The sequence below is a fragment of the Dermacentor andersoni genome, chromosome 7, assembly GCF_023375885.2.
Source record: "Dermacentor andersoni chromosome 7, qqDerAnde1_hic_scaffold, whole genome shotgun sequence".
NCBI lineage: Eukaryota > Metazoa > Arthropoda > Arachnida > Ixodida > Ixodidae > Dermacentor > Dermacentor andersoni.
Genome location: NC_092820.1, coordinates 115,917,110 through 115,943,205, shown reverse-complemented (window position 1 = coordinate 115,943,205; position 26,096 = coordinate 115,917,110). Strand labels below are relative to the sequence as shown.

Below are 26,096 nucleotides of genomic sequence, written 5' to 3'. Positions count from 1 at the left end.
TTGTAGACGAGCCGTATGTAAAAAAAACGTAAAGATATCTACAGCGGCTCCACAGCCACCGTAGTCCTCCATAAAGAAAGCAATAAAATACCAATAAAGAAAGGCGTCAGGCAGGGACATATGATCTCTCCAATGCTATTCACAGCGTGTTTACAAGAGGTATTGAGAGACATGGATTGGGAAGAGTTGGGGATAGGAGTTAATAGAGAATACCATAGTTACTTGAGATTCGTTGATAATATTGCCTTGCTTAGTAACTCAGGGGACCAATTGCAAGGCATGCTCACTGACCTGGAGAGGCAAAGCAGAAGGGGGGGTCTAAAAATTAATCTGCAGATAACTAAAGTAATGTTTGACAGTCTCGGAAGAGAACAGCAGTTTACGATAGGTAGGGAGGCACTGGAAGTGGTGAGGGAATACATCTATTTAGGGCAGGTAGTGACCGCGGATCCGGATCATGAGTCTGAAATAATCAGAAGAATAAGAATGGGCTGGGGTGCATTTGGCAGGCATTCTCAGATCATAAACAGCAGGTTGCCAATATCCCTCAAAAGAAAAGTGTATAACAGCTGTGTCTTTCCAGTACTCGAGTACGGAGCAGAAACCGGGAGGATTACGAAAAGGGTTCTGCTTAAATAGAGGACGATGCAACGAGCTATGGAAAGAAGGATGACGGGTGTAACGTTAAGGGATAAGAAAAGAGCAGATTGGGTGAGGGAACAAACGCGAGTTAATGACTTGTTAGTAAAAATCAAGAAAAAGAAATGGGCATGGGCAGGACATGTAATGAGGAGGGAAGATAACCGATGGTCATTAAGGGCTACGGACTGGATTCCAAGGGAAGGGAAGCGTTGCAGGGGGTGGCAGAAAGTTAGGTGGGTGGATGAGATTAAGAAGTTTGAACGGACGACATGGCCACAATTAGTACAAGACCGGGGTTGTTGTAGAAGTATGGGAAAAGCTTTTGACCTGCAGTGGGCTTAACCAGGCTGATGATGATGATGCTTTTATTCTTAGGTGTCACGGATTACCTATAAGTTGTGATGAATATAATTCAGGCATTTCTGGTAGAAGGGTGAAACAGTGATCGGAATGCTGGATTGAGCATTTTCTGTACCTCCCGTAGTCATGAAAGCAATTTTGTGATAATGATTGCTGAAACCAAGCAGCATCTAGTGTACAATGTAGATAAACCTATACGATATCCGACATACGTGGTTAGAAAAAGAAGCCGCAAATCTTAGCCACGTCTTGACAAACTAAATAGGAACTACGGGGTAACCTGTCCTTGTCAATCCGGTAGTACCTATCCTGGCTACAAAAGTATGCAGAACGGCCTTTAGTATAATAAAAGATGCAATGATTCAAAATTTGTTGATGATCCCTCGCAAGCATCGGAGAGCCCTTACGATCATGATGAACTTACCGTTGGCAGAGGTAGAGGTGCCGGCTTCGTATGACTACTGCCTCCCATAGACAAACCAATGAGGCTGAGCGCGAAAGCAAAAGTCTTGATACAGTGAGCCATGACTGAACTCTACAACCTTGCTGTGCGGTTTCCCCTAGCTTTACAGAGCGTATTTATAGTCCTGTTCGTGAGTCACTGCAAGCGCATAAATATTCATAATTCGAAGAAACATTGTACGAACGCCATGGAAGCCATCTGCGTCATCATTTCTCAATTTATTTGTTGTTAATTTTTGCTTTCGCCAGCAATTGAAATAGTTTCAATAATCACTCCTGGAACTTTAACAATGCCACTGTTTTTTTTACTTGTTTTGACTTTGCGACAATCCGCAAAAGGTTGACAAACGTATGTGCTGAAGCCTTTGTCCTACCATCAAACCAAGAGACGTCTTTCATACGCATATTCGCAAGTTTAACGTAGGTTTATTCCTAACGAACATGTCAAGATTAGCATGCGCACTTCTAAGACAGGCTATAAATTTGGAATACGTGTTTTTTGTCTCTTATCGTGTAATACTAAAGGCGTACCGTTTTTGCATAACTCGAGGTAAAACTCTCCACTATTACTCTGTTTTCAACGTTTATGTGACTGCGCGAACAGGATACTCTTGTTTTCTAGAAATAAAGGTAGATCATGGCAAACACATCGAGTCTGTATAGGCAGAGTTTGATGGACAGGACAATGTTACTTGTTTCAATAGGTTTCAATAGGAGATAAACCTTAGGATCTGGAACATTATTTAGAGCAAGCAGAATACACTGACGAATAATAATTTGACACTGAGGCTCTTAGCCTCTAGTTGATGGGCCTCTTTCGACGCGTGGACCGAAGCACAAATTCCTACAATCGTTTCTATCACGCATACAACACAAATCACAGAATTCCTTTCAATAAAAAACAAGAACAAAAGAAGCATCCTTGCCACATATTTGATTATAAGGTGTTCCAACTAACAATGCCAAGCCCCTAGCGCTTCCCGAATAATTTTCCTGGTAAAAATTACTTGCGCAAGCTGCCGCGGCCATAGCACCTCGCATTGCGGGGAGTGACGTCACTAGCCTTTCATATACAAGATAACCAGCCTAGCCACAAATTTCTGCGCTGTTGCAGCATTGATGCGCTTAGGCAACGCATAGTTAGGACAGCCGGAGCAGCAGCAACACGAGAAGCGGTAAAGGGAAAAGGAACACAATACGAACACCAGCGGAGCACTGCCGCTGATCATATTGCCGTGGAATTCAAGCAAAGGGAAAATCCGCTCTTTCACATTCTCCTCTGGCTGGAGCAATTAAGCATTCCATGCACCACTCAGCTGTTGTAATGACGCTTTTAAACCGCTTAGCTGGACATCTATTTTCGCAGGACCGCGATGGCGAGTCACTTTTTTCGTGCAATAGCACGGTATAGCGGCGCTATCTGATGAAGTACTGTGGTTGTGTTAGTGAACACGTTACCAGAAGGTGAAAACATGTTGAAGCTTCAAAATGTCAGTAATGTCTCAGAATGACGACTAAGACATTGATTGCTGATTGACAATGAGAGCTCCGGCACTTCCAAAGCTTGAAAACACAGTAATATTTTGAAAGATAGCCCGAATGGCGATTACACAATTGGCCACGCATACAATTGCGTATATGCCTACAAAATGTGACCAAAAACATTCCACAAGGTAGTTTTATTTTGCTGTGTTGGCAGTAGTGCCGCAATTATCTCTCCTTTTTGTTTTATTCATTTCATTCATGTTTTATTATTCACGATAATTCTCAAACGACAAGTGGTCACCTTTTTTATGAATTGGCTTAACGCGTGCAATACCCCAGTCAGCCGGTATTTCCCCTGAAGACAGTGAACAGTTAAAAAGAGCAGTTAGAAACCCGGATAAATACTCAGCGTATCGATTAAGAAAGGCATTAGGGATACCGTCAGGCCCAGCAGATTTTTTAGGATCAAGTTTTAACAGCATATTTATTACTCCTTCCCTCGTTACTTCTATGTCAGTATCAGTTTCAAAGACTGAATTCTGAAATTCGTAATCATCGGTTTTAGTAAAAACATTCTGGAAATATGCATTAAAATGTTCAGCAATAGCACAGGAGTCAGTTATCACTAAACCATCGACATTCATTTCGCTAATCCCGGTTTTCGACTCACTTAAGTACCGCCAAAACTTTTGGGGGTTAGTTTGAAGAAAATCTGTCAATGTATTAGTATAAAAATATTTCCTTGCTTTAGCCAAGCTTGTTTGTAGCTTAACTTTTAATTCTGTAAACTTGGAAGTCATTGTTCCACGCTTCTTGCGTAGTCTTTTAATTTTACGCTTCAAGTGGATCATTTCTCGGTTAATCCACGGGTTTACACGGTGCTTACACATTTTTCGGCTGGGTACAAAATGATCAAGTCAATAATGTATGGTTTTAACAAAGAGTTGCCATGAGGTCTCAACATCGTGTGATAAGGTGTGATTAGAGAGCATGAAATCTGATCAAAAGCTGAATATTTCAGCAATGTCACAACGCAGTCTCATATTTGCATTTTTTGCCTCTACTACAATATGTTAGCGACATTGTCGCATACATTTTTACTGGCTTCTTCCATAGGCTGCGCGTGAATTGAATGTTTCCTGAGATCCCGTAGTCTGTAAACACAGTAGTATAGCAGACGAACCACACGAAGAGATTATATATTAGAAAGGCTGTGCCAGAGCAGCGAGGATATACCAAAGAGATAGGGCCTAGACATCGACTGCGTGATTCAGCGGCTCTTTGGAGAGAGCCACGTGCTGCACAAGCTACCTCACACTGCTCCAAAGCAAAAGGGCAGGTAGTCATTCTCTTTTCAGATATCCCTAGGGGCAGAGAATAGAGGTCGCTGAACGCAGCTTCACCTGCTGGTGTAAGAATAAGAGCACGTGTTGCTTAGTTTTTGTAAAAGAAACGAGGCAGAGATACAAATAGTCCAACTGGGATAAACAATAGTTTTCAAAGATATAAAGTAAAGAAGAAGGGCTTTATTTAACTTGAACTGCCAGTTTGGCAAGCAAGAAATAATTCAAAGCATTGTTGAAACAAAGAACGCTTCAGAAGACCAATTTGATGCCTACCCAGCTGCTTGATTTTTCAGCATAACCGAGGAAGGCAAATTATACAGCCCTAAAAATTAGTAGCACACCCATATTAGCAATGAAGTGTCTTTTTTATTCCATGTGCGAAAGTCCAAATACCAAGTTCGAATTTTACTTGAAGTTCGGAGAACATCTAGGAATTAAAGATAAGGTCTGAATAAAACCGAATCCCTGTCACTCTTCCGGGGTTGTCCTTACAGGTTCATTTAATATGTCGCAAGTAGCATTAGCAGGAATTTCAAATCTGTTCTGGATATTTATTGCTTCAGGCTAAATATGGCAGTTTATTTCTGATTCAACAGAAAGCACAAATCAAGATTGCCATAACAGAGTCGCAGCTCTGAACATTGAATATGTTCTTTTTCAATGATTTTGTGATCTGCCGTTTAGCATTTTTTGACGCAAAGCTCCAGAAATCCTGGAACGAGATTACAAGCGGGGGTACCTCTATACTTCGAAACCCGTTACAAGAGCAATATGCTGCTTGTAGTATTCTTGAACTGGCACCGGCCAGTATCCTTTACAGAGATTGGACAGAGAGAAAAAAATTGATGCTCCAGTTTCATAGATGATCTCGTTTATTAAGGGCACGGGAATGGAAACAAATCAGAGTCCCCGTAGATCCGGCAAGTGAAGAAAAATGTGAACAACATCATTTGCCACGCATATTGTTTATTATATTTGATATCGTTATGTTCAGGTAGACTTGGTGGTGAAAGCGAATTTAGGATTATCAAATAGTGTCAGTTACAGAAACCATAGCGCTTAAGTTAGGCGGACAAGAACGAACGACACCATTAGAATCTCTGAATCGACTTGTGCGACCGCAGCAAGGGTAGAGCCGTCACTACAGACGGAGCATACGAATGGAAATCCCTCTGGTTCCGCATCTCTTTAGCTACCGCCAGATTTCAGTGAATGATAGATATTGTTCTCAAACAGCTGAAGTGGCAAGCGTGACTGATCACTTTGAAGGACGTTGCAGCGTTGTAAAACGCGTTTGTGAACATCTGGAATAGTGGCAGAGCGATCTAGAAGCTATGTACAAGGTCAATGTCACCATCAAGCTTGAAGCGTCATTTTATCTTGCAGGAACTCAAATTTCATGGACACGTGCTCAGCGCTCAGGGCCTTCGGCAGGAGCCTGAGAAACTGTTTACGATCGGTAAGTTCTTTCATCCTTAAGACATGAAGACAACATGCGCGGCATGTCACCAACATCTTTACTCCCGGTGACTTTGTTTTGTTGTCAACACCTGTTCCCAAAAAGGGATTGTACCGCAAGTTTCTCGCCACCTAAACTGAACCACCCGTTTACTCATTCGCTTGAGTGACGCGAACTATGTCATCGCCAAATTGACGGAAAATATTATGCTTTGACATGGGACCAAAGTCGTCTGTGTGGCCAAATTCAAGCAGTACCATAAAAGCTTCCTTTAGGTTGTTCAGAGAGCTTCGTCCGCCCCAGCGAAAATCTCGCAGCACGGCGCGACTGAGGCAGAGAAAGATGTTGGGTGTGCGCGCGTTCGCTTAGCTGTACACCGCGCCGGCTGGTTCTTCCTTGTGGCTTCACCCCGGACCTCGTTTCCGTCTGTCAATAAATATTATTCGTAAAAATATGATTGCCTGGTTACTTCATTGTGACAGTGACGTCATGCACGAGATCTGGGAAAAAATGCACGTTCAAGTCAAATCATTTTAGAATATTTCACCAGTACAGTCGTCTACGCACGGCTTGTGTTTTTTAGACAGGTGTCTTTCACTCCGTACGCCCAACAGAATCGGTACAGTGGGCTGTTTTAGTGACAGGGTCCTGTGATTTCAGCTGACTTCTTTATATAGAGAGCACCATTCGAAGTCAAATTTCCACTCAGTATACGATGCAGATAATATAGTAAAGCACTAAGATCGTGCAGCAATTTACGTAAGGAATTCATAATACTGCATGCGTTTGTGCCACGCGCTTGGGCCACTTGCTCCCAGAAGAAGAGGACGCGCTAGCCCACGAGCTCGCGCTTTGGCGTTTTGTCGGTGCTGCGTTGCCCTATTCGACGGCTCTGCTTTAAAAATGTGACATTTTTCTGATGGAGGTGCGGGGTATCCTCGTGCCATGCAGCAGACCCCTTGCAACAGCAGGAACGCTAGTCCGATACTGTACCTCACGCCAGTACACCACGCCCACCGGAGAATGCAGTGATTGGCCCCTGAGTTTAAGCCTTTACCATCGAGAACAACGACAACGTTGGAAGGGAATGATGCTACATCCGAGATTACCACAGCTAACCCTTTGACGGCTGCGCTGGTACCTCCTCATTACACGCTGCAAAAACTGCGCGTGCCAAGTCCCTTCAATGGCGGCCTTATTGAAGACGTGGAAGGTTGGCTGGCGGACTTCAAGCACATAGCGGAGTTCAGTGATTGTAACAACTTATCCAAGCTCTGAAACGTCTATCTCGGCCTTTTGGACGGTGCTCGCACGTGGTTCCAGAACCGCGAAGGTGTCATTTCATCATGGCATGAGTTCTGTCGCTTCCTCTTGGACACCTACGCCTGCTCCGAAGCCGAGAACGAGCAGAATGGGCTCTCCAGTTTCGCATTCAAAAACCTAATGAGAGTATGGCTATATACATGGATGACATGGTGCGTCTCTTCAGGTGAGCTGACTCTACCATGTCGGAAGAGAAGAAGCTGCGTCACTTGAGGTAAGGCGTGCAAGAGCAGCTTTTTGGTGAACACGTTCGTAGTCGGCCCAAAACATTTATGGAGTTCTTCACTGAAACCGTCACCATACCCTGCACCAGCGCTCGGCCCCGTACGATAGGCAAGTGAATTTCTCCTCCGCTACCACAGGCCTAAGATTTCTCGCGACTGACGTCGAGTCGCTTCGAGAGAAGATTCGATCGCTATTCCGGGACCAGCTACGACAGCTGCATCAGGTGCAGCAGCCTTCAGCCCAATTCGGTGATAGCGTCGTGCGCAACGCTGTTCAGCATGCGCTCGGCACACGACGTTGAGAAGCAGGGTTCCGGCCGCTCCACCACTTCAGGCGTTCACGACTTCCAATGAACGTCGAAGCACAGTTTACGCTGACGTTTTAAAGGGCACCGTGCCGTCGCTGGCGGCACTTCCTACCGTGAGTGAATACGAGCGTGCGACTTATGTCGACACACTCGGGCACCCTATCCATGCACCAGCGCCACTATCTGCCGTCACCCCATATGCCATGCTTCAGGCAGTGCACGCAATTCCTTATTTTGGAGATGCTCGACCAGCCGTACGTAACTCGGACTATTGGCGCATGGCCGACTGACGACTGTTCTATTAACAGTGTGAGGAGGTGGGTGTTGTCTACCAAGAGTGGCAGTACCGCCGACTTGGACTGCAGAGGTTCCTTTTTAATTCACCCCGAACCCGTTTCTGACAACGGCCACCTGAGAGTCATGATGTTATCGTCCGAAAGCGTGCTCCACCGTCATCGGTGCGCCAGTCGCGATGGCCGTCAGCACATCCATGCTATTCGAGAGGTGCAAATCTGATGTTTCAAGGACAACCTCGCAGCCCTCGCCAGGAAAACTAATATCGGCGACCTTTTGACGTGAGGCGACTTACACTCGACGTGCTGAAAGCCTACAATCGACGCCACCAAAGGCCAACGTAGACTTGACAACACGGTGACGCGGACTGGAGACAGCTTCTCAACGAACATACCTGTGCTGATTGACGGTCCAAATGTTGCTGCTTTATTAGACACAGGCGCTGATTACTCGATTATGACCAGAAAACCGGCAAGCAGTTTAAAGGAAATTGTTACGCCTTGGACAGGGACGCACTTGTGGACAGCTGGTGGTCATGTCGTAAACCACTCAGACCAACGCATCTCAACGCATCTCAACGCATCTCAATCGGTCCGAGAAGTGTGGGCGCTTCTCAGAATAAACTTCAAAAGTTTACGCTTCCGATCAGTCCCCCTGCTCTCCGAAAATGATCCCGTGGATAATACTTGCAATAGACTTTCTGCGAAACTACGGCACCATTATCGACCTGCGCCGACGCTGTATTTTATTCTCTACAAAGGAAGTGACATCAGGAGACGCCTGCCGCCACAGAGTCACTCTTCTAATTTCCAACGACAGCGTCAGAATACCACCTCGTGCTAGTATATTGATTGCGATAACGTCCGAGCGCACATGTACCGACGAAGTACTCGCAGAGTGCAACATATCCATTCTACTTTCCATCCGAATTACCGTGGCTCATCATTGACGTTCGGGATGGCCACGCTTACGCCTTGATCCCTAGCTTCACAAATGAGCACTGACACCTCTTCCGTGGCGCTGCCGTAGCTTACGCTGAAGCCTTGGAGGACATCAACGAGTGTTTCGCTTGCGGAGAAAGCGGCAGCGATGAAGAATGCGTTACAAATTTGTACGTCAACAACGAACTGTCACAGGACCATAAGAAGGCACTGCAAGGAGTGTTGGCTGAATTCAAGGACTGCTTCGCTCGATCGTCTAAAATCAGTAATACGGCAAGCGCGCAGCACACTATAATTACTTACGACTGTGCACGTCTTATTCACCAGCAGCCGTAAGGTGTTTCGCAGGAAGAACGCGAATCAATTCAACACGTCAAGAAGATCACTGACGATGGCATCGTCATACCTTCAAACAGTCCGCGGTCATCACCGCTTGTCCTACTAAAGAAGGACCACGCTATCGGCTTCGGTGTTGATTACAGAAAGCTCAGCATCCTCACAATGCAAAGACGTCTATCCGTTGCCGCGCTTAGATGACTCTCTCGACAGGCTATGGCGAGCCAAGTATTTTACCCCCTTGACTTGAAAAGTGGGTAATGGCAGATTGAGCTAGACGAGCACCACCTGGAGAAAACAGATTTTATCACTCAGGATGAACTCTACGAGCTCCGAGTTTTTCCGTTCAGGTTGTGACCTGCTACGTCAACTCTCCAACGCATGACGGACTCTGCGCTATCCGACATACACTGGCAAACCGTTCTCGCCTACCTGGATGCTGTGGTCGCATTTTCAGGCAGCTTCTCCGTATATCTTAACAGACTGGGGCAAGTGCTCGAGGCAATCCGATCCCCCAACGTCACCTTAAACCCTAAGAAATGCCATTTCGGTTACGAAGAATCGGCTGTCGTGTGTCGATAGTTGCTAATAACATCCTAAACATCCTAATAAGTTCTTAAACATGTCTTCAGAAGGCGCGCTTGAAGATACAAACGAGAAATTCGTAGTGAAAAATGTGGCTCTTGGGGATTATGACGTAAATGGCTTGCTACGCACAAGTGATGAGCGGCGATGCGAAAATGGCATGCGTGATCTTAAGCAGTGTACAAGTCGGTCGGACACCCAAGTCTTCATGCTGCAAAGCTTAGTGCTGGAAGAAAAATACAGTAGTTTTGAAGCCGCCGCGTATATTTCAACAAAACTTCTTTACCTAAATGAGATATGTGCACGCGTTCCAGCGTAGTGTCGCATCTTGGTTTTGAGAGACCTATAGTCGATCTTATGTCCCTCCTCGTTCCCTATGGGTAACACAAGTACGAATTGCACATCAACTTCCTTTGAGCGACGGTAGCTTCTTGTGTGCCCTACTAGCCCAGCGGTGGTAGTGTCGGGTGTGAGCTTGCGGTCGCGGATTCGTTAGTGGCCGCCCCAGTCAATGCAATAGGCCTCGTGTGCCCTGCGTTCTGCGGCGCTATAACGTAAAACTATTCCAAACTTTTCTATCCCAATTCTGCAATCAGCCCACCGCGATTGGTCAAAAACTTTTTTGGACCACCCCCCCCTTCCCCTCTCTGTCACGCGACGTCACGAAAACCGTGATAGCTCCCCATCTAATAGGACGTGTACACACGGCTTATGGACAATTTGACCGAACAAACAAAAATAGTTATTTCTGTTTCGACGCATTTTTGCCATTAACCCTCAATATTAGTCAAAAGCTTTCGGGATGCACCCACTTCACCTGCCTCTCACACGACGTCACAAAACCGCAAAAACTTACCGCGTCAAAGTGACGTGAACGCGTTAAAAATGCATTAATATGCCGAACAAAATTGAATTTTCTTCTGAATAGCCGCAGGTTGCCCCGTTCGGAAAGGAATAAAAGATGGCTGCCGCCGATCGCTCCGGCACTGGCTACTCGCCCCTACTGGAGAGCATGGGTTTATTTGCGTGTAATAAAACTCTGCCGGGCCGTGTAACCTTTTCGAGAACTTTTGGTACGTTTACGACCTAGTTCCGCCAAGTCTTCTTTGCTGAGGGTCCGTTTTAGCGTCATTCTTAAGCTATCATTACATACCGCCGCGATTGTCGACGGGCCACCGGAAACTAAGAGAAAGCGGACCAATCGCAGGCGCCAGTACCACCTTCTTCATCCGGTTATCGATATTCAGTGCAGCGGCTCCGCCCCATCGAATCCCTCTGCACTTGAGCATGCTCCTTGCCTCTTGTGAGCCGATTAGATAAGATAAGCCGGTCATTGCAAGCGATGTTATTCGTTTTCAAGCAAACAAAAGTGACCTCCTATGAACGAGAGGATTATATGATTGGTTTGTTCAGACAACCCTGCGGGTGACTGCCCGATGCATGCGTCGGCGGCTACGCAAATTTGACGTCAAGAGATTCGAATAAAAACATAGTGGAATTCTTTTACGTTATACGGCTCCTGCTCGCGTTAAAGAATCGATGGGAGCTAAATCAATCCGAAACCTCGCACTGCGTCGTGTCTCATAATGAGAGCGTAATTTTGCCATGCGAAACGCAATAAACGTAGTACGGTTTCAAGTTCACGATCACTTCACTTTGTAAACATGAGCGTATGTGGGAAAATATTTTCATATTGAAGGCTACTGAGAAGAAAGCAGTTAAATGTTTGTGGCGCTCAGCAGCCATTCCTTGTATTTGTTGTTTAAAACGCATAGTGTAATTTCCAAGGTGACAGAAATTACGTAGTACATCAGTAGTCGTTTTGTATTATCGACCATATCAGGGCTATTAAATTATTAAGCGGATGTTGGATGTAACCCACACCTGCTCGGGCCACCACATTGGCCTGCAGTATTTTGAAATAATAATAATAATATATTGTGGACGGGTGTATGTTGTGTTTCCTGGATAATTATGGCAGAACGTCCCATACTGCATTGCTCGTGTACTTTATCTAAAAATTTTCAGCATCTCGCCAAGGCTGAGTTCGAAGCCCCAATCATTCATTTATTATATCTTTTATCTTACGATATTTTTTCAGGATACATTCTCGCAGGTTGAAATAAAGCTAGATATTGCTCTTACAGGTTATCTGCTGGGTATATGAAGGGCCGCAAAATACATTTATCTATTATTCTTCATTTCAAGAAGATGCATTAGATAGCAAGAATCTGCGCTCGACGTCAAAGAACTCCACTATACGTGGACGACATCAGAAGTGGCAAAATTTCTATGAATGTTTTACATCGCCTTTTACAGGCCCTACAGGCTTTTTTCATTTTCTTCTCACGTACGTCGGTATATGATTATGTCGTCAATATATACGCTAGAAAACTTTTCTGGCAACTCAACGAGAATGCAGTTTTTCAGTTTTTCCTTTCAGTTCCAGGTAGTGTAGCGATTTTGTTATTCTAGCAGTAAGCGTTCTGAAGTTCCGTCGAAGAAGAAGAGGACTGAAAAGGCAAGAAGAACAGGAAGAGGAGGAAGAGAAGGAAGCGTTAAGAGTGATCCCTGTAAACAATGGGTGGATTTTAACTCGTACGTTATATTTGGAGCAGCAGACATCATCCAACGATGTAGCTTCAACAGGGTGTTCGTATGCTTTCTCGGGCACTTCGCTGGACCGAAAGGCCACATCCTTTTGCGTCAGCTTAGTGAGGTGTCGTGTCTTTACAGCGTAATCCTTATTGAATGCACGGAAATGACCCACAAGCCAAAGGCAAACACGGAGTTAGCGAAGGTCCTATGGATAGGCGAGCGTCTTCAAACTTTGTGCAGGTTCTTGTTTTGTTGCTTTAGTTTATAAAATTAAGCACTCTTATCTGAAAACAGCATTTTTCTGAAAAGTTTGCGTATTCTTTTCTTTAATTTCTGCGTTCGATTTCATGAGGGCTTCTAACACGCCCGACAGGCGCTTTTCATTTTCGTCTCACGTACGTCAGTATATGTTATGTAGTCAATGCAAGCGTCAGAAAACGTTCCTGGTGACTCAAAGACAATGCCGTTTATAATTTCTACACGAAGCTCCAGAATTCCTCGAACGAAATTGCAAGCGGTGGTACCAGTACATTTCGAAGCGCGTTACAAAAGCAATATGCTGCTTGTAGTGTTCTTGAAATGGCACCGGCTGGTATACCTCACAGAGATTGGTCAGAGAGGAAAAAATTGATGCACCAGTTTCATTGTTGATCTCGTTTATTAAGAGCATGGGAATGGAAACAAATCAGAGTCCCCGTTGACATGGAAAGTGAAGGAAAATGAGAACAACATCATTTGCCATGCATATTGTTTATTATATTTGATATCGATATGTCCACATAGACTTGACGGTGAAACAGAATTTCAGTTTATGAAATAGTTTCAGTTACAGGAACCATAGCGCTTAAGTTAGGCAGACGAGAATTAACGACACCATTAGAATCTCGAAATCGACTTGTGCGACCGCGGCAAAGCTACAGTCATGAACACAGACGGACTATATGAATGGAAATCGCTCTCGTTCCGCATCTCTGCAGCTACCGCCACAATTCAGCGAATGATAGCTATTGTTCTCGGAGATCTGAAGTGGCAAACGTGACTGATCACTTTGAAGGACGTTGTAGCGTTTGAAAACGCGTTTATGAACATCTGGAACAGTCGCAGAGCGTCCTAGAAGCTATCTACAAAGTCAATGGCACCGCCAAGTTTGAAGCGGCACTTCATCCTCTAGGAACTCAAATTTCATGGACACGTGCTCAGCGCTCAGGGCCTTCGGCAGGAGCCTGAGAGGCTGGTTACCGTCGCTAAGTTCTTTCGTCCTAAAGACAAGACAAAATGCGCGGCACGGCACCGTCACCTTTACTCCCGGTGACTTTGTTTCGTTGTCAACACCTGATCCCCAAAAGGGATTTTACCGCAATTTTCTTGCCACTTAAGCTGGACCACTCCTTTACTCACTCGCTTGAGTGATGTGAACTGCGTGGTCGCCAAAGTGACGGAAATTTATATGCGTTCACATGGGACGAAAGTTGTCTGTGTGGCCAGATTCAAGTAGTACCACAAGAGGTTCCTTTAGCTTGTTCAGCGAGCTTTGTCCTCCCCACCGAAAATCGCGCAGCACGGCGCGACTGACGCAGAGAAAGAAGTTGAGTGGGCCCGTGTTGGCTCGTTCTTTCACTGTGGCAGTACCGTGGACCTCGTTTCACTCTGTAAATAAACATTTTTCCAAATAATATTACTGCCTTAAAACTACATTGTCGGTACTGTGACATCACGCGCGAGATCTTCGAAAATAGGCATGTGCGTTCACATCGAGCCATTTCAGAATATGTTACCTGAACAGTGGTCAACACATGGCTTCTGTGTTATAAGCAGGTGTCTTGCACTCTGTACGCCCAAGAGAATGGGTACAGTGGGCTGTATTGGTCGCAGATTCCTGTGATTTGAGTTGGGTGCTTTATAAAGGAGAATGACTCCCTGCCCTTTTGCTTTGGAGCAGTGTCAGGCAGCTTGTTCTGCAGCACGTGGCTCTCTCAATAGAGCCGCTGAATCGCGCAGTCAAGGTCTACGCCCTATCTCTATCCCTGCTCTGGCACAGCCTTTTTAATGCATAATCTCTTCGTCGGGTCCACCTTCTATATTTCTGTGTTTACAAGCCACGGAATCTCAGGAAACTTTCAATTCACGAGCAGCCTACGGAAGAAGCCAGTAATAATGTAGGCGACAATGTCGCTAACGTATTGTAGTAGAGGCACGAAATGCAAATACCCGGCTGTTTTGTGACCTTGCTGAAATATTCAGCTTTTGCTCAGATTTCACGCTCTGTAATATATTAAGGACAGGTGAATTTTGTGTTTCCTATATAATTATGGCAGAACGTCACACACTTCATTGCTCCTCTACTTTATCTAATTTTTCCGCATTTCGCCAAGGCTGAGTTCGATGCTCCAATCATTTATTTAATAAAGCTTTGATCATTCGATATTTTTCAGGAGAAATTCTAGCAGGGTGAAATAGAATGTTGTTTTTGCAGGTTATCTACTTGTGGTTATGAAGGGCTGCAAAATACATTTATCTACCATTCTTCCTTTCAAGAAGATGCATTAGACAGCAAGAGCGCGCACTCGACGTCAACGAACTTCACTACACGCGGACGACATTAGCAGTGACAAAATTTTCATGAATGTTTGTACATCGCCTCCTGCTGCAAATTTAAAAAGCTTAATGCGTAAGCATCCTTTCACAAGCTCCCCAGCCATAGCAAGCGAAAGCTGTAAGGCCTTGTATCTAGGCAAATAAACCTCGCAGTATCGCGCGAAAGGCGAAGCACTAATTGTAATAGCAAATTATTAGATAGCTATACGAAATAAGGATAGCAGTTTTATCGGCCATATGCACTAGTAAACATTTCTTTACTAACTAACAATGATATATTTTGAGCGCGACCGAATGAAGACGCAGAAAGAAAGAGACACACACAGACCGCGCTGTCTCTGCGTGTCTTTTTCTACGTCCTCAGTCAGTCGCGCTAACATATTAAAGAATTGTTTCAAACCTGCCTGCTCGCCAATGCGTTCTTTCTCAATTAATTAGCATGGTGTCGTGCGCGCCCAGGTAAACAAATACATATCTCGCTCAATGAGCGCGGAAACTCGCAGTCGGAAAACTGGAGTGAGGAATCGCGGCAGGAGTTGCAATCGAATTGACCATCGTGCATCTCTCGCTTCAATGCGAGCGAAATGTCAAAAGCACTACGCATACGAAGCTCACCCTGGCACGCTTTCACTGGCACGTACAGCATGTAGTGCGCGGTGACGATTTATTCGCCCTTGGACTTTATACGGAACCTAACGGCGCCGGTAACTGTGGTGGTAGAAATGAACTTGGGTTGTCCATATAAATGAATAAAATCCTATGATAGTGTACATGTAGATGATTGGAAAATTTTAAGCCATAAGGAAGAATATGAAGCGAAATATAAAACAAAGAATCTCCATGCACATACATAAGGCTCCTTATAAAATTCAAGGCGCACCTTTAAATAGGAGAGAGCCAACTTGAAATTTCTTGTGCGCAAACCTAAATTTTGGGATGGGCGAAGTCGAACTCTCTTAGGGGGCCAGTTTATTTGTTAGGGGACCACCTTAAATGTGGAGTTGGGCAAGCTTCAATATGTGAATCGGCCAACTTGATATTCGGAGAGAACCTACACAATTTGGACGAGGGCCAACTTGAAGTTTGAGTGTGGACCAACTTGAGTATGTGGGTGGCCAAGCGTTTAATTTGACGTTGCTGAGTGTTCTTCGCGTTATGAACGCCTGGCGGGAATGGGAGCACGTTGACACGCATGACGCGTTTTCATTGGGCCTTACCAAGGCACAGTGCGAACACGTTTGAAAGCTTTTGTGGACGAGGATCACGCACATAACACAGGTTCGCGAGAACAACAGCGGGGCTAACGTGGCATCGCGGTGATGCACTCTCCGCTGATGCAACGCCTCATGCATTACTGGGCATACCGCAAATACTGTCTACAAATATACCTTCCAGGAAGAAAAAAATTTGCCTACATGGATAGACTTCAAAGCATCATATGAATAAAATTAAAAGAAACGTTCGATTTCACCTTTTCTTTTACATCTGAAGTAATCGGCTGCATTATCAGAATTATTTATTATGGGCGTCACCGTCTTGTTTCCTTGTTTGTACCTCGAATGGCTACTGGCAAATATAGTCAAACTGCGCAGAAGAAAACGGTTATGAGATGGCACAAACATGATGGCATCCATGAGGAGCCACATGCTTGCAGTGGCTCCTCATGCTAAAACATACTAAAAATATACCATTCCATTCTGCGTAGCGAAAGTCTATAATTTTGATAGTCGTTGATGGCTTTAAAACATACGCGCTGTCGTCTTTTTATAACGCGCTCCCACGTTCGCTTCTGCATGAAAGAATATTGAGATTGTAATTCAATGGGTCATTATGATAGAGGATGACATATATGATTATGAAAGAACAGATAAATATACATGCGTTATACGAAGTTTGCAGCCTGGCTGAGATGTTACTATGAACTCCCTGGTTTACGTATTGGGGATCAGCCGACTTGTACAGGATAGTCAAGTTATCTTGCTCCGCGCAACAAGTCCATGTTCTGTAGACAAAAAAGTGGTTTGCTTTTATTAAGAGTGCTAAACTAAGGCCAATTCGCCTTTTGAATCTTGCAGCCTACAAAGTTGAAGCTAGAAAATCAAGCTACAAAGTCGTAAATGCTACAGCTGCTTCTTATCATTGGGCGTTTGTAGAAGAAATTATTGGCAAGAAAGTATAGCATTTCATTTTAAATAGCCATATGCTCTTTATTCGCTTTGGCAGAGTAATCAAGCACACTATTCGTTGATAACTCACAAAGTTTCACATATAAAAACTACAAAATCTTTGAAAAAGAGCAAATATCGCTTTCATTACTGCCATTCCAATGTTTAGAGCTGTGACTCTCTTATGGAAATATTGATTTGTGGTTTTTGGGGAATGAGATAGCAACTGCCATATTTATCCACATGCAGTAAATATATAGAACAAATGTGAAGTTCTAGCTGATGCTACTTGCGATATACAAAAATGAACCCGTAAGCCCAACCCCCCAAGAATGACAGAGATTTGGTTTTATTCTGAGCTCTTTCTTTAATTCCTTGTTGTTCTGTGAATTGCAAGTAAAATTCGAACTTGTTATTTTGACTATCGCACGTGTAGTAAAAAAAAAATAGAGACACTTCATTGCTAATATTGGTGCGCCACTAATTTTCAGGGCTGTATAATTTGCCTTTCTCGGTTATGCTGAAAATTCAAGCTGTTGGATAGGCCTGAACTATCGTCTTCTGAAGCATTCTTTGTTTCAAGAATACTTTGATTTCTGTCTTGCTGGCCAAACTGGTGGTTCAATTAAAGAATTCCTTCTTATATAAATTAAAATAAATATTGTTTATCGCAGTTCCTCTTTTTGCATCTTTGCATCGTTTCTTTTACGAAAATTCAGCAACCCGTGTTCGCGTGCTTGCACCCCCAGTTGAAGCTGCGTTCAGGGACCCCTATTCTATGCCACTAGGAGTATCTTGAAGGAGAATGACTCCCTTCCAGTTTGCTTCGCAGCAGTGTGAGGTAGCTTGTTCTTGAACACATGGCTCACTAAACAAGCATCCCTGAAATATACTTTAGAGTTCTACGCCCTGCCTGTATGGTAGATCCTCGCTGATCTGGTACAGCCCATTTAATGCAGTAACTTTCGTCTGCTCCGTCTTCTATACTTCTGTGTTTACAAACCACGGAATATCAAGAAACTTTCAATTCACGAGCAACCTATGCAGACAGTAAAACATATATGCGACAATATTCCAAGAATATCGTAGTCAAGTGTAGTGGCTGCACGTCTACCGATAACCTACACGTGCGCTACTGCGACACGCCCCTTTGATAAGAGCTTATTTACCGCGGCGCCGAGCGTAGCCGGCGCACTTCTTCCCAGCTTATCACAGTCGGCGGCCCAGCTGTGCTGGTGCTCGCCAGTCACCTTGTCAATGGAATAAAGCAATTCCCTTTGCGTACTGTCCCCGCAACCGCCTGGTTCTTGCCTGCCTAGAAGAACACCACATCTAGGACCGAAATGCAAATACCAGGCTGCGTTGTGACCTTACTGAGATATGCTTTTGGTGTGATTTCATGCTCCGTAATATTTTGTAGACGGGTGTATGTTGTGTCACCTCTATAAAAACATAAGAACGTCACACATTCCAATGCTCGTGCACTTCATCCAAGAATGATGGGCATCTCGCCGAGGCTGAGTTCAAAGCCCCAATCATTCATTATATATTTTAGAATATGACGTTTTCAGGATGCATTTTCGCAGGGTTATCTGCTGCTGGTTATTAAGGGCAGCTAAATACATTTATGTACTATTCTGCCTTTTCACCAGATGCATTAGACAGCAAGAATGTGCGCTTGACGTCAACGAACTTCTCTACACGTGGACGACATCAGCAGTAAAAAAATTTCTATGCGTGTTTCTACATCGCCTCCTTCTGCAAATAATTCAGCGCCAGCATCGTCAAGAGCTTAATGCGTAAGCATTCTTTCACAAGCTCCCCAGCCATAGGACGCGAAAGCTGTAAGGCGTTTTATCTTGGCAAATAAACCTGGCAATTTCGCGCGAAAGGCGAAGCCCTAATTGTGATGCTAAATTATTTGATAGCTATACCAAGTAAGCATAGTAGGTTTATCGGCCATATACACTGGTAAACATTTGCTTACTAACAATGATATAAAGAGTGAGCGCGACTGAACGAAGACGTACAAAGAAACAGACACACAGAGACTGCGGTGTCTCTGTGTCTGTTTCTACGCCCTGGGTAAGTCCCGCGCACGTATTAAAAATGATTCAAAACCAACAAGTCCGCCAATGCGTTTTATCTAAACTAACAAATGCGGTGTCGTGCGAGCCCAGGTGAACAAAAACATCTCGCTCGATGAGCGCGGAAACTCGCTGTCGAAAAACTGGAGTGAGGAATTGCGACAGCAGTAGCAATCGAATTGACCATCGTGCATCTCTCGCTTCAACGCACTACGCATACGAAGATCACCATGGCACGCTTTCGCTGCACATACAGCATACAGCGCGCAGTGACCATTTATTCGACCTTAGACTGTATACGGAACCTAACGGCCACGGTAACGCCGACGGTAGAAATCAGCCTGGATATTCCGTTTAATTGCTATCGCAATACAATGTACTAATATTTTACACGTAGATGACTGGACGATTTTAAGCCATGAGCAACATACTAAATCAAACAAAAAAAACTAAAATAAGGAGAATACCCATGCCCCTACATAAGGCTCCTTATAAGATTTATGATGAAACTCACTATAGGAGTGGGCCAATTTTAAATTTCGGCTGTGCAAACGTTAATATGGGGATGGGTGAATTTGAAAACTTGTAGAGGGCCAGTTTAATATTTAGTGAACCAGTTTAAATGCCGAGATGGGCAAACTTCATTGTGGGAATCGGACAACTTTAAATTTGGGGAGAACGCAGATAAATTTGGAGGTGGGCCAACTTTAAATTTGGATGTGGGCCCAGTTTAGATTGCGGGGTGGCCAAATGTTTAGTATTACGTTGCTAAGTGCCTTCGAATTGTCAGCACCTCGCGGGAAAGCGAGCATGTTAACACACTTGACGCGTTTTCATTGGGCCTTACCAAGGCGCAGTGGAAACGCATTCGAGAGCTTGTGTGGTCAAGGATCACGCATATAACACAGGTTTGCGAGAACAACAGCTGGGCTAATGTGGCATCGCGGTGATGCACTCTCCGCTGATGCAACGCCTCATGCATTACTGGGCATACCGCAAATACTGTCTACAAAAATACCTTCCAGGAAGAAAAAAATTTGCCTACATGGATAGACTTCAAAGCATCATATGAATAAAATGAAAAGGAACGTTCGATTTCACCTTTTCTTTTACATTTGAAGTAATCGGCTGCATTATCAGAATTATTTATTATGGGCGTCACCGTCTTGTTTCCTTCTTTGTACCTCGAATAGTTACTGGCAAATATAGTCCAACTACGAAGAAGACAACGGTTATGAGATGGCTCAAACATGAGGGCATCCATGAGGAGCCACATGCTCGCAGTAAGTAAACATACTAAAAATATACCATTCCATTCTGCGTAGCGAAAGTCTATAATTTTGATAGTCATTGATGGCTTTAAAACATACGCGCTGTCGTCTTTTTATAACGCGGTCCCACATTCGCTTCTGCATGAAAGAATATTAAGATGGTAATTCAATTGGGTCATTATGATAGAGGATGACATATATGATTATGAACGAACAGATAATTATACATGCGTTATACGAAGTTTGCAGCCTGGCTGAGATGCTACTATGAACTGCCTGGTTTACGTATTGGGGATAAGCCGACTTGTACAGGGTAGTCAAGTTATCTTGCTCCGCGCAACAAGTCCATGTTCTGTAGACAAAAGAGTTGTTTGTTTTTATTAAGAGCGCTAAACTAAGGGCCAATTTCCCGTTTGACTCTTGCAGCGTACAAAGCTGAAGCTAGAAAATCAAGCTACAAAGTCGTAAATGCTGCAGCTGCTTCTGATCATTGGCCGTTTCTAGAAGAAATTATTGGCAAGAAAGTATAGCATTTCATTTTAAGTAGCCATCTACTCTTTATTCGCTTTGGCAGAGTAATCAAGCACACTATTCGTTGATAACTCACAAAGTTTCACATATAAAAACTACAAAATCTTTGAAAAAGAGCAAATATCGCTTTCATTACTGTCATTCCAAAGTTTAGAGCTGTGACTCTCTTGTGGAAATATTGATTTGTGGTTCTTGTGGAATGAGATAGCAAGTGCCATATTTATCCACATGCAGTAAATATATAGAACAAATGTGAAGTTCTAGCTGATGCTACTTGCGATATACAAAAATGAACCCGTAAGCCCAACCCCCCAAGAATGACAGAGATTCGGTTTTATTCTGAGCTCTTCCTTTTATTCCTTGTTGTTCTCTGAATTGCAAGTAAAATTCGAGCTTGTTATTTTGACTATCGCACGTGTAGTAAAAGAAAAATCGAGACACTTCATTGCTAATATTGGTACGCCACTAATTTTCGGGGCGGTATAATTTGCCTTTCTCGGTTATGCTGAAATTTCAAGCTGTTGGATAGGCCTGAACTATCGTCTTCTGAAGCATTCTTTGATTCAAGAATACTTCAATTTCTGTCTTGCTGGCCAAACTGGTCGTTCAATTAAAGAATTCCTTCTTATATAAATTTAAAATAAATATTGTTTATCGCAGTTCCTCTTTTTGCATCATGCATCGTTTCTTTTACGAAAATTCAGCAACCCGTGTTCTCGTGCTTGCACCCCCAGTTGAAGCTGCGTTCGGGGACCCCTATTCTATGCCACTAGGAGTATCTTGAAGGAGAATGACTCCCTTCCAGTTTGCTTCGCAGCAGTGTGAGGTAGCTTGTTCTTGAACGCATGGCACACTAAACAAGCATCCCTGAAATATACTGTAGAGGTCTACGCCCTCCCTGTCTGGTAGATCCTCGCTGATCTGGTGCAGCCCATTTAATGCAGTAACTTTCGTCTGCTCCGTCTTCTACACTTCTGTGTTTACAAACCACGGAATATCAAGAAACTTTCAATTCACGAGCAACCTATGCAGACAGTAAAACATATATGCGACAATATTCCAAGAATATCGTAGTCAAGGACCTAAATGCAAATACCAGGCTGCAATGTGACCTTACTGACATATGCTTTTGGTGTGATTTCATGTTCCGTAATATTTTTTGGACGGGTGTATGCTGTGTCTCCTCTATAAAAACATAAGAACGTCACACATTCCAGTGCTCGTGCACTTCATCCAAGAATGATGGGCATCTCGCCAAGGCTGAGTTCAAAGCCCCAGTCACTTATTATTTTTTTTAGAATATGACATTTTCAGGATACATTTTCGCAGGGTTGTCTGCTGCTGGTTATTAAGGGCAGCTAAATACATTTATGTACTATCCTGCCTTTCCACCAGATGCATTAGACAGCAAGAATGTGCGCTTGACGTCAACGAACTTCTCTACACGTGGACGACATCAGCAGTAAAAAAATTTCTATGCGTGTTTGTACATCGCCTTCTTCTGCAAAGAATTCAGCGCCAGCATTTTCAAGAGTTTAATGCGTAAGCATCCTTTGACGAGCTCCCATTCCCTAGCACGAGAAAGCTGTAAGGCTTTTTATCTTGGCAAATAAACCTCGCAGTTTCGCGCGAAAGGCGAAGCCCTAATTGTGATGCTAAAGTATTAGATAGCTATACCAAGTAAGCATAGTAGTTTTATCGGCCATATACACTGGTAAACATTTGCTTACTAACAATGACATAAAGAGTGTGCGCGACTGAACGAAGACGTACAAAGAAACAGACACACAGAGATTGCGGTGTCTCTGTGTCTGTTTTTCTACGCCCTTGGTATGTCCCGCGCACGTATTAAAAATGATTCAAAGCCAACAAGCCCGCCAAAGCGTTTGATCTAAATTAACAAACGCGGTGTCGTGCGAGCCCAGATGAACAAAAACATCTCGCTCGGTGAGCGCGGAAACTCGCTGTCGGAAAACTGGAGTGAGGAATCGCGGCAGGAGTAGCAATCGAATTGACCATCGTGCATCTCTCGCTTCAACGCACTACGCATACGAAGCTCACCATAGCACGCTTTCGCTGAGTCTAACTCTCGCATTCGCTTATGGTGGGAGGTGCCGGCGGCGATGGGACGGTGCCTCCTAAAACGATAGCGTGAACTCTGCTTCGAGGTTCACTTGAAGTCGTCAACGCCTGAAGTAGTGGAGCGGCCGCAAACGCTGCTTCTTAACGTGGTGAGCCGAGCGCATGCTGAACTTTGTCACAGACCACGCTATCTACGAAGCTCGCTGAAGGCTACGGCAGCTGAAGCAGCTGTCGAAGCTGGTTCCGGAGTACCGATCGGATCTTCTCTCGAAGGGACTCGACTTATGTCGCGAGAGATCCTAGGCCTGTGGTAGCCGGGGAGAGATTCACGTGCCGATCGTACGGGTGCAATTGCAGGTGCAGGGTCTTCTCTGTGGTGACGGCTTCAGTGAAGAACTCCGCAACCATTTTGGGCGGACTACGAACTTGTCCACCAAGAAGCTACATTTTCACGCCTTGCATCAAGTGACGCAGCTTCCTGTCTTCCGACATGGTAGGGTCAGCTCGCCTGCAAAGACACACCGTGTCATCCATGTACATAGCCACACTCACATTAGGTTTCTGAATGCGAGACTGGAGGTCCCATTCTGCTCGTTCCCGGTGATCGGAGCTGGCCTAGGTGTCCAAGAGGCTGCGACAGAACTCTCGCCATGATGAAATCACATGTTCGCGGCTCTGCAACCGCGTGCGAGCACCATGCAAAAGGCCGACGTAGACGTTTGATAGCTTGGATTCATTGTCCCATTCCCTGAACTCCGGTGCATGCTCGAAGTCCGCCAGCCAATCATCCACTTGGCACGCGTAGTTTTCGTAGCGTGTAATGAGGAGGCACCGCCACAGCAGTCGCAGGGTTAGTTGTGGTAATCTCGGGTGCAGCATTGTTCCCTGCCAACATTGCCGTTGTCCTCGCAGGTAAAGGCTTAAACTATTCTAACAAAATATTCTAATGCACTCTCAAACATAGACAACATCCTAAGAAAATACCACCCAATATTATCAAGTAACGAGCGTCTGCGAGAAGAGTTCCCGAATGTACCTAGGGTTACCTATCGCCGGGACAGGAACTTTAAAGACATTTTAGTGCACGCAAAAGTCAGCCAACAGCATTCCCCCGTAATAAAAGCATGTTTTCACCCTAGGTGCAAAACCTGCAGGCACCTTCAAAGTGACATTAAAATTAAAAGCACCGCAAGTAGTTATACACATGAAGTCAAATCTAGCTGCACTTGTACAAGTTCGGATGTGATTCCTATGCTTGAATGTTCGTTCTGTAAGAAACACTATATCGGCGAAACAGGACAATCAATGCACGTAAGATTAAACGGACACCGCGCGGACACAGCTAAAAAGCTTCCCAAAGCCGTCGCCGAGCATTATCAACCAACCAGGTCATTACTTTGATGAACTTAAACTCTACATCTTACGGTGAAATTTCTGTTCTGAAGGAGAAAGAAAATACAGAGAATCATACCTTATCCATAAGTTCAAGACCTTGCAACAAATAGGCATAAGCGTTTCAAAGGGAGCTTTAGAATCTATTCGCTACGCTAAACTTCAACCTATAGGCAACAACACTTAGTTGGATTTCTTGGTGTATCCCCCCTTTTTATTCTTTTTTTTCCTTTCCATTCCTCTCGTCCCCCCCCCTTATTATTTTTTTTTCAGCTGGCGTGTCAGACGCCCTTGACACGCCGCTAACCGCGTGGGTTAGAAGACCGCGGGGGGGGGGGGGGGGGGGGGGTTGGTGAGGGGTGATCCTGGCTTTGACCTTGTGCACCGCGTTCCTTTACTCTCAATTCGACAGGCTAACACCCCTCCCCTCGCTTCCGCACTCTTCCGCCTCACACCCGCTCCCCTTTTACAAATTTACTGCTTTAATGTTGAAACGTAGGTGTTGTGAGAGTTGAACGAAAAAAGCACTTTCTTCTAGCATAGCGATGCCGGATTCCACTTCATCCCGTATTGTTTCTTGGAGCAGAACCAATTTTTGATCTCAAATCGGTGGTATATTTTTTCCAATATGTCATTTATTGCGCGTTATAGGGCCACGATATTTTAAGCTCATTCTCTCACGAGTGGCTGATGCTGTGACAGTGGCGACCTGTATCGCACACACCTTCGCTCCCTTCTGCTTAAGGGCCTTGGTGAGGCACTAGTGGTAATCGTAGCAAAATATTTTAGTACATCACCTCTTCGTAGTACATCGTTTCTGTGTAGCGTATGTCGTGTGCCATTTTCTAGTTTTATTACAAACACATTATCACACTTGTCAAAGAATATTCTTAGGCCTCTATACAACCGTGGTTTATCCACATTTCACCGATCATTAGTATTCACCCAATTGGCGCTCTTCATAGCATTGGCGCTATTTGGCCGCATTCTAGTCCTTCCGCCAATAAACTCCAATCATCATCATAGGGCACAATAAGTCTTGCAAGGTGATGGAATCCGTCTTGTGGCAATTTCTTTTTAGGTTGCGTTGACTTTTGTTGGCTCAGTAAGCCAGTCGAAATATACGGAGTTTTTCTTGAGTAGTAACATGATCACGAATTGGAATGCGTCTCTCCACTTGTTTGTACTTAGGTTTAACATTATTGAGTGACTTATCATGGAACTTGCACATAAATACCATCTTCCCAACCACTAGGCGGAGCAGTCAAGACTGCTCCGCCTAGTGGTAAACTGCTCTCTTCATTCCCTTAATTAGGCCAAAGCTTGAGTGTGCTCCCATAGTTTGGGGCCATCACACAAAAATTAACACAAATAACCTAGATAGAATTCAAAGAAAAGCAGTACAACATATTTACAGTAAATTTAGAGCTACTGACTTCCCCGCAGCATTACTAACCGCAAATGGCATTGAACTATTACGAAATTGAAGAAAGAAAAGTTGTATATAGGTTCTTTTATAATTAATCATACGTTACCTTTAGACACCGCAAAACACGCATCCCCCTTGATAAGCAGAACCACTCGACACCCCTACCCTCATTCTCTACACC

The 26,096-nt window shown here is 44.3% G+C and overlaps 1 protein-coding gene across 2 annotated transcripts in view; it reads right to left on the bottom strand.

Annotated features, from left to right (window-relative positions):
* The window catches only part of LOC129385645 (uncharacterized), a 44,550-nt gene extending 42,991 nt beyond the window's left edge, over positions 1 to 1,559 (bottom strand). Inside the window, exon 1 of one of the 2 annotated variants that reach the window (XM_072289102.1) lies at positions 1,427 to 1,559. In XM_072289102.1, the coding sequence (XP_072145203.1) occupies positions 1,427 to 1,528 (102 nt within the window). In that variant the 5' untranslated portion in view covers positions 1,529 to 1,559. The remainder of the gene's footprint in view (positions 1 to 1,426) is intronic. The other variant, XM_072289103.1, reaches the window with a different exon arrangement.
* Between the last annotated feature and the right edge of the window lie 24,537 nt (positions 1,560 to 26,096).